General features: G+C 42.5%; 1 protein-coding gene across 1 annotated transcript; it reads right to left on the bottom strand.

The window, feature by feature from the left end:
- Positions 1-1,333: 1,333 nt before the first annotated feature.
- Positions 1,334-12,822, bottom strand: E2F8 (E2F transcription factor 8; the record flags this gene model as incomplete). The annotated part of the gene is made up of 13 exons (XM_082000389.1): positions 1,334-1,507; positions 2,240-2,556; positions 2,682-2,811; positions 3,684-3,902; positions 5,140-5,656; positions 5,933-6,017; positions 6,894-7,097; positions 7,421-7,558; positions 9,093-9,254; positions 9,927-10,232; positions 11,431-11,587; positions 11,889-12,164; positions 12,784-12,822. The coding sequence occupies 13 exons, from the start codon at positions 12,820-12,822 to the stop codon at positions 1,334-1,336; spliced, it is 2,724 nt and encodes a 907-aa protein (XP_081856515.1).
- Between the last annotated feature and the right edge of the window lie 974 nt (positions 12,823-13,796).

Below are 13,796 nucleotides of genomic sequence, written 5' to 3'. Positions count from 1 at the left end.
CAGTGTGAGTGGGGTGAGGAGGCTTCACCTTTCTTCCTTCAGCGTAGAAGAGACTCTGCTGTACATCTTTAAATTCAGTTGGCTTAACTTAACCTGTTTGATACGAAATTGCAGTGGGGGAGAACCACCAGTTGGAAGCTGACAGTGATGGAGGCTGGTAAGCAGAAACGAAGAGCACAGCCTCTGCACCGCGTGAGCACGTCCAGGAGAAGCCAGGCCGTACCCTGTCTGCAACAGTAAAGAGGTAACGCTTCAGTAACTGCAAGTGCGATCGCTGCCACAAACTGGCTTAGACCGTTACAAAACCTTCGGTCGAATGTTACGAAAACTTTCTCTCAGGTTTGAAGCTGCTCCAGGGTCAGGAGAACCTAAGAGTGTGTATGGGGTAGCTTGCACCTGCCTCAAACTCTTGAGTTTAATAGGAGAAGAGAGGCAAAGTAATGAGTGTCCAGCTTCAAATTGTCTGTGTAGATTGTAAATTCTCAATTCTGTGACATTTGGATGGCACGTTCCAGAATACTCTAAGTTGATGAAGATGCTCTGACTTCCAAACTTCATAACTATCTTTTCCTCTAATTGTTGTTATTAGGAAATATAATCCCTACTGGTAGAGTTCAGAAGTCAGATTGAGTTACTTAAACCCCTTCCTCATGAAATACCATTTTCCCTTCTGCAGAAGACACACACGTCTGTCTGACAAAAAAAGAATGAAGAGAGGCCAGTGAATGTACAATGCATTATGTAACTCAGGTAATTTAATTCGATCAAACAAAAAAGTCAAAATTTGAGTTTGATGTAAGTTTAATCTGAACAAATTGATTTAAAAATACAGTATAAATAATTCTTAACTTATATAAAACTTGATTAAGAAATCATTTTTTGTTGTTTTTTTTTTTTACTAACTTTACAAAAGAGCATTATTGAACATAGAAGCAAGACATTTTAACTATGGCCTTTTTCATTAAGACATAAAATATGTACATACTCACAGTACTTTTTTGTGCAAAATATGTACTGATTGATAGACCGTACCTTTCTGTACAAAGACAATTTCATCTTACTTTGCATAGCAGAAAAGCAACACAAAAAACACTACATACATAACTTTCTTGCTATAATACTTCAGGTAAGCCTTTTGGAGAAATTATTAGACATTACCTTTCTCATTAAGAGCCAGTTTTAATTCTAAAGCATTAATTAAGGCTATTCCAGTATTGAGGTCTTGCCAATACATGTCCAAAACGCACACTGTCCATCATACAATCCAAGATGTGTGCAGAGTGTTACTAGTAATTATGCCTGCTAACACGTTCAGCAACTTGACATCCCAAAACTAGTCCTCTGACACTTCAAGTTTTCGTTGAGGAATATAGAGAGTTCCTTCAGAGATTGTGTCGGTACCATCTGAGTTTGCAGCGAGTGAAGATACTGTGTTCGGCCCTCCTGGTGTGCGGAAAAAAATTTCTGTAGCTGTCTGGGGCTCATGGGATTCCTTTGGAACGGAAGGCTAAAGAGAAAAGAGAAAGTTACTTTCATTTAAGGGGAAGGAGGAAAAAAAGAAGAGTGAATTCTAGTTTTAGGTTTCTACAGGATGCTAGCAAATGATTTTTTTCCCCTGAAATTCAGAAACGTAACAACTCTTTACCGAGAAGAATATACCTCACGTATTCCTTGATATAACTATAAACACATATAAAACTCTTTAAATAAAAAAATCTGGTTTTTCTAATCCCCTCCTACCTCCTTTTTTAATACAAACAGATCTTAGGTGATACAGTATTACACAAAATATACAGCAAAACTTCCTGGGGGAAAAAAAAATATTCTTTTAAAATCCTCTACAATCGTGTCTTATTAAAAAAACCCTAACATGAAATGCAAGAACTTGAGATTAGGAGAGTAACAAGAAGGAAAGATAAAGTAACAAATGGACAATTTGTTAATAAGTGTCCTCTCAGATCTATGCAAAATCCTCCCTTTAAAACAGCTGTCTCCGCATCTTGTCATCTTCCAGCTGGCTCCACTTCCACAAGACGCAAGACACTCGTTCTTCCTTTCTAACCTCTCAATTACTTTGTACTTAGGCTAGCCTTCACTGCCAGCTCTTTGTGGGCAGTGCTGGTTTATAAAGATCAAAAAAATGCTTATTTAAAAATTCTACCTGCTGTAAAGGAATTACTACACTGTACTTCCCACTGAACCCATCATGGTCAAAAAGTTGCAATATATTTTTATTTACCTTCTCTTCCTGCAAGTTGATGTCTTCTGAGCTATGGCTAACGTTTTCCGGTTGTGAAGAGACTGGCATGTGCTGAAGGACAGGATTTGCAGGAACTTGCACACCAGCAGGTATTAGTCCTATGTGTTGCAGTGTAACGTTCAGAACTGAAGAACTTGGATTTTGGGCAGAACTGGTATTGCTTGAATTGAGACAGGAGTTGCTCAGTACAGGTGCAGCAGCTATAGAAGTTGGCGACAACATTATATTCAAGGGTGTTATATGAAAAGCAGGAATGTTAACTGCTTGCAGTTCAGATCCTGTCACTGGAATAACACCTGAAGCAGAAAAATCGAGTGTTGAAAGGGATTAAAAATGGAGACTCAAGCCATCGCGTTGTGATGAATCTGGCCCACAATCCTTTAAGCCAGACAGCTGTACACCTATTTTATTTAATACTCACCAGCAATGGGTGAGCTGTAGGTAGTGTGCGGTAATGAACATAGCCCGGCTCTCTCTTTATTAGAAAGGCCTGCCTTGTTGCCATGGGTGCACTGAGTCAGAGGAATAAGATAGCCAGAGGGGAAAAAAGTCTGAAAAAGAAAAAGACAATACTCCTGTACCCCAAACACATAAAAAACAAAAAATGAAGTTTTTCTCCAAAGTTGCAACCCTCTTGCCTTGTTCTTCTCTTTATCATCCATATCCCCAGGATCTTATATTCCATGCCTGTACTACCTTCCGTCTGAAACGAGACACAACTGACTCGAGGACATGCTGTTTAAAATAAGACTGCTGTCAGCTGGCTGCATTTCCAGCTGATATCTCTGTGAGGAACTGGAAATCCATCTGGGATTAACACAGTACAATTACACTAGACAAAAGAGAAATCCTGATACCGAATACTTCCCCCCCCGCCCCCGAAAAAACATCTGGACCCGGTAATCATCACGTCACCTCATTCTTGGATTGTGCTTCTCATAAGACAAATATTGGAAAACAATCCTTTTGCATTTACAACTGCTGTTTTTGTCAATAGACCTATTCTTTATTCAGCTTCTCTACAGTACTAAGTCTTAACTGCAGAATACCAAATTTTTCTGATGAAGAGAGTTTCATGTGATTCTGTTGTAAATCAAACTCTTTGAGACTAAATATACACAAACAAAGGAGTGGGGATGTAACGGATCTCAACGTTGCCTTCATCTGCTTAGTCTTAGTTGTGATCTTCATCCCAGTCGAAGCCTGGAAGTCCCTTCATATCCTCTTACTTACGTGCTTAATGCAGAAATAGAAGTCCTACACTCCTACAAAATAAGGTTTTGAAAGCACACTAGAAGTAATCCAACCAAAGACAATCTACAGATGTGTAGCTCATTCATTATAGTTTTGTTTCTTTTGCAGAGACTCCAAGTGGTGGTTTCCCAGGTAATGGCAAGACGTGCTGTGGTGTCTGACAGCTTACCTCATGAGCAGGAATGGCAAATGCTACAGGTATGTCTTGTTTGGTTTTGATTTTGTTCTCGTCTTTGGGAATATCTTCTCTTTTACACTGGTCATAGCAACTTGCCGTGTTTTGATCAAATGTTTTGGTTTTGTTCTGTCTCTCTTCCTGGAAATTGTCCATCTCGTGATTCATTTGTGAGCTATTGGAAGGTGGTCTTTCATTTTTAATAGATTCTCCCTTTAAAAAAAAGTACATACAAAAACAAAGGCAGACATTGTAAGACTTAACTTTCTCAATTACAGGTCTACAATGTTATTTATACGTTTTAAAAAATTAGGAAAGCAAGCTTTCTCCTGACTCCCAAGTTTGCGCTACAAAAATGTCTAGTCAATAAGACAGCCAGTTCTATGTTATCCCCTCTTGCTCCTTCACCGCTAGTGGATGTTTGACACTGCGCATTGTCACAACACGTTGATAAACATTTCAGGACTGTTTTGACAAGGACAATTTCCAGCAGCCGAATACTTTACGGAGGCACTAAAACATTCGGCAACTGAGGAGCAGAAAGCAATCTAGACCCAGTTTCTCCATATGCTTCAAGGGCATCTGGATCTCTTATTCTCTTTGTGTGCTGTATGATTATGCCTACAACGATCCAGCGTAAACAACGTACAACATTGGATTGAAATATTTAGAAGGTATCAGGATTTTGGGACATTCTCTCTCCCGCGCCTCTTACGTGTCCACTTTCCCTCCTAACACCTCTAAAGCCAAGGATGAATGCCAGCGAGGTGAGCAACCTGAACTGCTCCAGAATCATTGTATAAATAGGTAAGTCTTGAAATAATGTTTTGGGGAGTTGTTTTATTTTGACTAGCACTCTGTCACATTTTGGAAATAAGTATTTGGAGGGGGAGGAGAGGCGAACAGGGAGAAAAATACAGCCTGATCCTAGGTTGGCTTTTCAAAGACGTGTGTTATATGGCATACTGCATATTCTGCCTGATGCTTTGCAAAAATACCAGCATGATTATGTGATACTTGAGATATATATAACAAACAAAAACAGCTCCCCAGACATCAGCAAGCACAAGTGAACATCATCCCTTCAAGTCTAACGTTACCTACGACACCACCTCCGCACACTTGCTTTAGCAAGGAACAGCAGACAGCTTCAACAGCTTTAACTGTTCTCATACCCTCCACAAGGGGAGGCATGAAAACGACTGTTAAGAACTGGTGTTCCAAAAGCCAACAGGTGAAATGGTTCCTACGGCAAAGGTTCTGCAAGTCTGCAGCACAAATGCTCTTAAAGTAAGCTAAAGTGCTTACAAGGTTACTCCCCTGGCAGGCTTCTTTACAATTTATTGACAAATTTGACAACATCTGGTAGGCTCCTAAATCACTTTGAAAATGAGTAGGTAGGCAACATCATTAAGCTATAAAATGGCATTTTAAAAATAATTTAACTTACCAGAGAAGTATCAAGGCTTTCCTCATCACTTCTGTATCTTTTAATCAAATTATTCTCTTGTAATGCTTGTGATCTTTTAAGGCACCTCTGTGATGAAGCTTCTGATTTTATAAGAGGTCTGTCTTTAGCAGTCAAGGATTTTCTTGGATCATCTGTAGCTATCTGATTGTCTCCTTCCTCAGTGGTTATTTTATTTAAGACTTTTGAATTAATACTTTCAATTCCAGTTACATTAGCACACGGTAGAGGCTGCAACATGAAACTCGGGCTGTATGTTGTCACAGTGTGGGCTTGGGAAGGATGCAGATATATTGCATATGAAACACCAGAATGAGTATGAGGTAGTATTACTGGCGAGACTGAACTGTGGCTTGGAGGACAGACACCCAGTGGCTGTGGGAGAGCTGGGAGGTGTGCTGCTGTGCGAGGAGGTTCGGGCTTGGGGACAACCTCAGGTGAGGACAAATTACATTCCAAAGCAGATCTTGACATTTTCATGTTCATCTCTTTTGCTTTCCTTAAAAAAAACAAAACAAAACAAACAAACCCAAACATATTTTAATACCTTCCTACAGCGATGAATGCCCTGACAAATTTTTTCTGCAATACAAAGACTTACTGCGAACTTGTATTTCTCAATCCACTAAAGAGAAAACAGTAAGTGAAAAAAATAGCCTGCAGTATCGGGTTACTGGTTTTTGCAGACTATTGCTCAAGTCAAACTGAGCATAGCTTTAACTTAATGGCCAGTGACAAAATAAAGCTGCTCACCTTAACACTTGTGCAAACTTACTTTGATTGTCCTTCCAGCTGATGTTTAGCTATTGCTGGAACCTGAGCCATTTTACTTGGGAAAGCTGATAAATTTTGATCAGTACCTGGTTGGAGGGGCAAAACAAAACAAAACTGTTAGTGCATCAAACGTAAAAGTTAAATTTTGTCTCGAGGAGATGGTGTTATTTAATGTGGCATACACATTTAATGAGAAGACATTAAGACTCCACGTTATCCTCAAACTGCAGCCCAGACTTGATTTGATCAATTGGATGGTAGCTTGTGTCAAACAAATTGTAAAGCCTCAGCTCCATTTTTTTCCCTCCGAAGAGGATACCTAACAAGAACATGAACATGGATAGGTAGTTTTCTGGCAATTTTACGGCACACAGAACTGCTTCGATAGTAAGATCTAAAGCAGTTTCCACAAGCAGCCAGGGTTAGAGCAGTTCATAAAGATACAACAGCCAGAGTCAGCTATACTACACAAACAGAAGTTTGTAGCCAGTAAGACATCACACAAAGTCAAGATATGTAAAAAAAGGGATTTAATATTCTTCTTACACCAGAAATAGAAATATGCTGCTCCTTGTGTATTTGGTGTGAAAGAGGCGGCTAGAGTTCCCTGCAGTGTGCTGAATTTGGGCCCGATCTCAAGGAACGTATTTTACTTTGTTGCAACTGCGCAAGCTGTGACTGGATTTGGTCCACGGAACTGGGAAGAGCTGCTATTAATTGCAGAGCTTACGCTCTGAAGACGGATAATTTTAGCTTTGTTTTCGCTATCAATCTTGTAAAGCCTCAGATTTACAGGCAACATATAGTTTCCCCATCTTGCCTATTTTTGCGAGTTCTTAAGACGTGTTTGTTGTAAGCAGGCATACCCACACATCCACATCTCCTATGAGAAGATGGCAAGCCTCAATATTTAAGGCAAGACTACATCTGAGGTAAAAATAATCTTGGAAAAAGATACGTACTTATTTTAACTGGACTGGTCGGAGCAGATTGGATCTTTCTTCTGTCATTTTCTATACTTTTAACTAGCTTTATTAGAGATGGATGCCGAGTGAAGTTTTGCTTTCCTCTTGAAGGAAAAAGGTTTTTTGAACACTGCTCTTTGGCAGTGATGGATTCTGAAATAGGTGGGGGACAGGTCGTAGAAGTCGTTTCTAGTTTTGAATCTAAAAAGCAGAAAAAAACCGAAGGCGTAAGTACATATCATAGGCAGATTCACGAATTAAAAGCAGTTATTTGAGCCTGGCTCATAATTATTGAAGTACTAGTAGCAGCAGAAATGGAAATACAAGAGTCTCAGCTCATGAGTACATATACTATGTGGAAATATATACTGGTGTGCTATGCTGTCAAGCACCAAGGACAGTGATGTGATTAGTACAGACTTTCTGCTTAGTTTGCTGTCTTTTGGTCAAAAAAAATTTAGCAGAGAAAACAAAGAAACAATCAAAATCATCAGCAGAACAAAGGAAATGACACATCCACCTACCCTGAATATTTGGCAAGACCTCAGGTCCTGTCCATTTGAATGCTGGTTTTCTACCTCTCTCCTCTGTAACATGAACTTTCTTGATAAGCTCAAGGCTACTGAGAACATTTGCTATGTCATAAAGTCTCCTAATTTTGGCTGAAATAAAATAAATGAATGTAAAATATAGCAATTCCAATTAACAAGTTAACATATATCGGATTAAAAATGTTGTAACGCCCTTTTAGCAGCTAAAAGGAAAAGCCTTTATACATTTTTTATAAGAACAATTTTGTGGGACAGGTATTTATACTAGGAAATAACATCTTATCACAATATAAAGTTTATATGTAAAATGGAATGACATAGATACAGCTCTAGAAAAGAAAATACTGCTAAGTATATTATGCTAAATGTAGGACAAAATTTTTGAAATGAGTTAGGTTCTGTGCAATGGCCAAACCTCTACCAATTCTGTAATGAAAATAAGTAGCTTAAAAGGCAGGTGCACGCATGCAACAGTGACTATGGGAAGTAGGGGGAAGAGACACACTGAAGTCCAACAGGATAATCATCCTGCATGTTCTTTACTGTTTCTAGGTTGAGCTATTAGGGAAAAGTTTTAGGCAGCCATCAAATTACGAGTGATTTCTGGACTGCACAGTGAATGTGCTTAGGCCAAAGCTTCTGCTACTGAAAATTTAAAATCCAGCAAGTCATGGAACTTGGGACTAGGCTTTTTAACCAAGAACACGGTAAAACATGATACCTGAAATACAACACATGGATGGAATGCCCTAAAAATGCTTTTATTGTGAGACAGACATTATGGAGGAAAGAGAAACAATGAAAACAAACCTAAAAACCCAACTCTACTGACTACCCATCTACCCTGTCTATGTTGCCATGATGCAGTGGAAAGGAAATCACGAACTGAAACCAGTGAGGATCAGTTTTCTTGTTGCATAGACACAATAAAAAAAAAAAGCGCCAAGGAGTCCGAGAAAAGTCCAACGTCTGAGAATCAAGGAAGGGTGTCATTTTCAACGAAACCTACAATTAATCCTTGATCCCTCAAGAACAGGCACATTTTTTATTATTATAGATATAGAGGCCTAGACCTAGAAGTATCTTTTAATTTGAATGGCGAGGAAGAGGAGGAAGTGTGCAGGGAACTGAGAGCAGGGTCAGAGAATGAAGAAATAATTGGCAGTTATAGCATTTGGTTTCACTTCCTCTCATGTGTAGGTTATTAACAGGACTTTTACAGAATTTCTTTAGATTTCCAACAAGTAAGTTCTATCACCAGAACAGAGATTTGCATGATTCTGGGGCACCTTTGCTGAAATGACGCTGAAATCTTTGACAGACTGCTTGGTGAAAGAGAAAGAGAAACTGTTACCAATAAGCAGCCTTGTGACATGACCTCATGAGAGAGGATTTAATGGACTTTTCTTTCTCTTATGTGGTCATTATGTCATGTATCAATGACTATGCACAAGTGGGTCCCGATTAAAAACTGTGCAAGGTGTTTAATGAGTTTTTGGAGGCTCAAATATATTTATGGCAGGAAAAAGATGTTGGTATTTTATGCTATATAAACTTCTACTAGAATAGTTCATTTAGCTTATGCTTGATGTTTCTACTTAGAGTAAGATCAAAAAGCAGACAGCAACAGCAGCATTTTACTTACTTTTAAACTTGCTTTTATCTAAGTCTTCTAACTGGTCTTCTCCAATCAAGATTTTAGCAGCAACTTCAAGGCTTACTATTTGAGGACTCGATACAAGAAACAGCATCACAAATTTCTGACTCATCACTCGTAAAGACTTGTCTTTCCTGCTATTTACTGATGCTGCAGCAGACAGGAGAAAAAGGATTGAAGTATTAAGTGGCACGCCAGCTATAAACATTTTAAAAAATCTAAAGAAATTTGTCAGTAACAATTATTATAAGAACAAACAACACGGCAACTACGCAGGGCCAACGTGGACTCCAGAATCATGTCTCTACATGGCAAGAATCAGACAATTAGGTGGATACCAAGTTTAACTACAAAGAGAGAGTGCGATGTTTCCCCCGTATACATTTCCTACTGACTGACAACTTGTACTCCTAAAGGTGCTTAGCTGCAGGTTATACAACGTATTTAACAACCCGTAATTAACATTTCTTCCATGAATCAAACCTAAATTAAAAAACAAATTCATGGAGTAATTTATACTTATGGCTGCTATAACATTCAACGGTAAAAAATCCTGCAGTTGGATCGTATGTTGGGTACGTTTGACGGCTTCACCTGAGGCCCCCTTGTTCTCGCGTGGTAAAAACAAAATACATGCGTAAGGATTGAATGAGTAAGAGAACTGAAAGAGTGCAGAGCACTTTTTCTCACCACAAACAGCTGTGGTGCCTTTCAGGCAGTAGCGTTCAAGAAAAAAACAAGTCCAATAAATGTTTTTTCCAAGTTCATAGATATTTGTCATTACAAGCACATATTATTCTTGGCATTGTAGAGAATTCTTACCAGCACGAAATTCCATTCCTGGGAGCTCAACAAAAGACATTTCTGAATGCTCATTTGAGCCAAAAGATCTTGCCATTTCTTCGTTTCTTTCACCGTCGAGATCAAATTCATGCTCATACTCTCTTTTCTTGATCATCTGAATTTGTTGTGTATATTTGTTCTCTTCTCCAACTTTTTTCAAAGCCTGCAGGGTTTTGGAGAGATTATGTCGCCCATGCCAAGCATATCTGTTTTTGGCAAGGCGGCTCACCATGTGCAGGCTCTCTAGCACGTTCACAATATCATATATGCGTCTACGTTCAACACCTGAAAAAAAAAAAAAAGATGAACATGACATCTCTACTACATAAAATATGTTTTGTCATGTATTTACCTGAAACAAGGTTTGCACAGAGAAGGGATCAGTTTCTTATACTTCCCCCTTCTCTTCATATACTTCCAGCTGTTTTCACCAATTCCTCGTGACAAAGGTTTCTGAAAATAGCCCTCAGAGATCTTGCCAGCCAGGAAAAAAAGGCAATTCTTGCTTTACATAGGGAAGGACTTGTTTTTCCACAGTTATTCTTGGTTTACAGCAGTCCTTAAGAAATAAAACCTAGTGTTGCCAGAAGAGCCATTAGATGAGTTTTAATACAGTTTAAAAAAAAAACCAAAGCATTTTTAATTATTCATTGCATCGATTTTAGATTGTCCCATTAAATAACCTTGGAAACTCATGGTATACAAGTGTTTTGTAGCTTCTTTTTATATGTTATTCTATTAACACACTGTCCTTTTCTCTTTTGTCTGTTAAATTCTTGGTTTTGACTAGGCGTTTTCTAAAAGAGATGGTATTTTGTAGAAAGTATGAATAGAATAGATGTTTCGTTCAATTTGCAGTTCATCCCTTTTGTGTCCCCCAACATATTCTGAAGATATAACACCACCAAAAATTTTATAGCAGTATGATTTATAACTGTTATCCATGTTACAAATTGTAGAATACCGTAATTTGACAGCTCCGTGATTAAAAAAAAGCTTCAGCTTCATGTTAGCAACTTAGATTCTCGGTAGATCATTGGTGTGATATAAAAATAGTGATAGAAAATAAAAAAAGTTAAATTATCGTAGAGAGCAGAAAGTAGTTTCTTGCTTTGATGTCACGACTGGACAGGAAGTTGTGGGTTTAGCTTGAGAAACGCTAGTTCCTGCCGCAAAAATCCAACCACTAATCTTAGCCATCGTCTCTAGATCCAAAAAAACCTGCAGCTGGTTATTTGTGGTATTGGCAATAATTTAGATGTTTAATATTAAACATAATTCGGAGTTCCTCAATTCACTGAAGAAACTTTAGCTTTTTAGAAGAATTGCTCTAAGGATGAAGAGTTTAAAGCTGGGTTGAAATAAGTTTGGGAGTACACAGTAAGCATTCAAAATTCTACAGAGCAAAAATGTACAAACACAAATGGTAGGTTATTGGCACATCTGTATGAAGAAATATGTAATAACATATACACCAACTTACTAAGCTCTTCAGCTACTTCATCAAGGCAAATGTAATTATTCTCTGCAGTGCTGGGGTAATCAGGATATCGAGCTAAAAATTTATGACACAGCAATCCTAGACTTTTCTCTTTGCGACTTGGTTGAGATTTTTCATATTCATCTCCCGACAAATGCTCCTACACGGGAATAAGCAAAAGAGAATTTTTACAATAAATATGTAAGCATAGCTACTCAAGAGCTTCATGGTGAGCACTGTGAAAGGCCCAGTGTTCTCTCTTTGTCCTCAACAGTTGTGAAAGAAAACCAGCGAAATGACAACCTGTTGTATGTAAGTAGGCAATATCCTTACTTATATTTGGTAAATACTCCAAAATCAAAACTTCAAAACCGTTGTAGTATGTTAATGTATAACTTTTTATACTGAATAAACAGCCTTCAGCTAACTTGAAAAAGAAAGACGACACCTTTACAACACACCTGCAAACAGTGTTTTGCCTGTTGAACCTCACTCGTGTTGTTTGACAGTTCCCTTCTCTGTTCTCTGCTCCGAATCTCGGGACTAGCCGCGCTAATCAGCATTTTCAGGTTCGAAGTAGGCGTCCATGGATCTGCTGGAAGGATTTCTTTAGGTTTTGGGGGTGTGGTGAGGGGCTGGCTGTCGGGCTGTATCTCCGTCAATACCGAGTGCGAGGTAGCTGCTTGTTTTAAAGGAGTTTTCAATGCGCTTCTGCACGGCTCGGCGGAATGGTTTTCCTACACACCGAGAAAAAGGAAAGGCGTGAGGTTAAACCCCAGAAGCGCCGCAGTCCACTTGTCGGTAACAACGCGGGACAGGGAGCGATTGCGATTTTTGGGTAGCTGGCCGTCAAGGGTTGGGGTCATACTCCGAAGCAACGACGCCCTTTCCCGAGACCCTTCCCCTGGCCGCGCCTTTAGCCTCAGACACGGGGCCTGTTGTATTTTTGAGGCGATTTCCCTTTTCTTTCTCTCTAGGGAAAATGCAGCCGGGGGGAACGCGAGGCCGTGGCAGAAAGCCATTACCAAGGGGCGAACCGCCTTTCAGCAAGGGCCAAGAGGGGAGCCGGGACGAAGCGCTGCTCGCCCCCAGCGTGGCCGGGGGAAGTTTTAGGAGATTTCGTTATGGACAGGAGTTGAAGGGACGGTGAAATGCGCTCGGTCACCGCCGTCCAACGGTTTTTTACACGCGTTCGTTGAGACCGAAGCGATTTCACGCCCGGAGGCTATGCAAACGGCCGAGAACCGGCCCCCCGGGGCTGTCACCGCGGCGGGTCCCGCCGGCCGGCCCCACCACGGGGCTGGCTGCTCGGACCGGCGCAGGCACGGAGCAAGCGAGGCGGAACCGAGGAGTTACCTTGTCGCCGGTCCCCATCTCCCCGCCCGCCTGCTGCATTCTCCCGCCGCCGCCGCCGCGCAGCCTCAGGGGGCGACGCTCACCGGCCCCACCGCGGCGCTCCGCATCGCAGGTCCCGCCGGTTCTGCGGGGCGGGAGGGGGGAAGAGTTAGCAGGGAAACCGGCGGGTTCCCCCGTGACGGGGCAGCGGGGCAGGCGGCGGCGCCCACCGTGGCCGGTTCCCGCCGCCCTCGCTGCCGCCGGGGACGTCTCGTCGCCTCCCGCCTCTGGGCCCGGCCCGCGCCCGCCGCCCAACGGCTCAGCCCCGCCCCGCCCCGCCCGCGCCGCACCGGCCGCTGACGGCGCAGCGCCGCCCATTGGCCGCCGCCTGCGGGCGGGGCCCTTCCGGGATCCGGTTTAAACATTTGGCGCCACCGCCGCGCGCGGAGAGTTGTTCCTCTCTGCTCGCGCTTAGTTGCCCGTCCGCTGCCCACCCCGCGACGCACGAGCGCCGGCACCCACCAGGAGCGGGGCCACTGCCAGCGCCTGCCCCGCCCGGTCCCGTCCCGCCGCGCGGCCTCTCCCGGTGCCGATTTGAATTCAACCCGCTGAGCCGCCGAGGCAGGGTGGGGCGGCGCAGCCAATCGCCTCGCAGCTCCCCGCCCCGCGCAGCCAATCGGAGCGCGGCGCTCCCCGGCCGTTCCCTCCTCCCGCCGCCGCCGGACGGGGGAAGTCGGTCTCGGGCCGGGCGGGGGGTTTGGCGGGTTCGCGGCGCGGGAACCGGGGCGCGCGCGGGGCCCCTCCCTGCCCCAACGGCTGCCGGCGCGAAGCGGGGGCGGGCGGGCGGTGATTAGCGCGGTGAGCGTGGACAACGGGCGTTAATTTATTTAGCGGAGCTAATTACCTGCCGCCGCTTCTCCCCGTTTGTCAGAGGCCGAGCCGGGGCCGATCGCCTCTCACGGCCGCTTCCCCCCCACCCCCCAGCCGTCGCTTGCGGCTCTGGCGCCCGTTTGCGGCGTTCCCGCGGCCTTTAC

This window comes from Phaethon aethereus (assembly GCF_964289735.1).
Source record: "Phaethon aethereus genome assembly, chromosome: 5".
Lineage (NCBI taxonomy): Eukaryota > Metazoa > Chordata > Aves > Phaethontiformes > Phaethontidae > Phaethon > Phaethon aethereus.
This window is presented reverse-complemented; position numbering and strand designations above follow the sequence as displayed.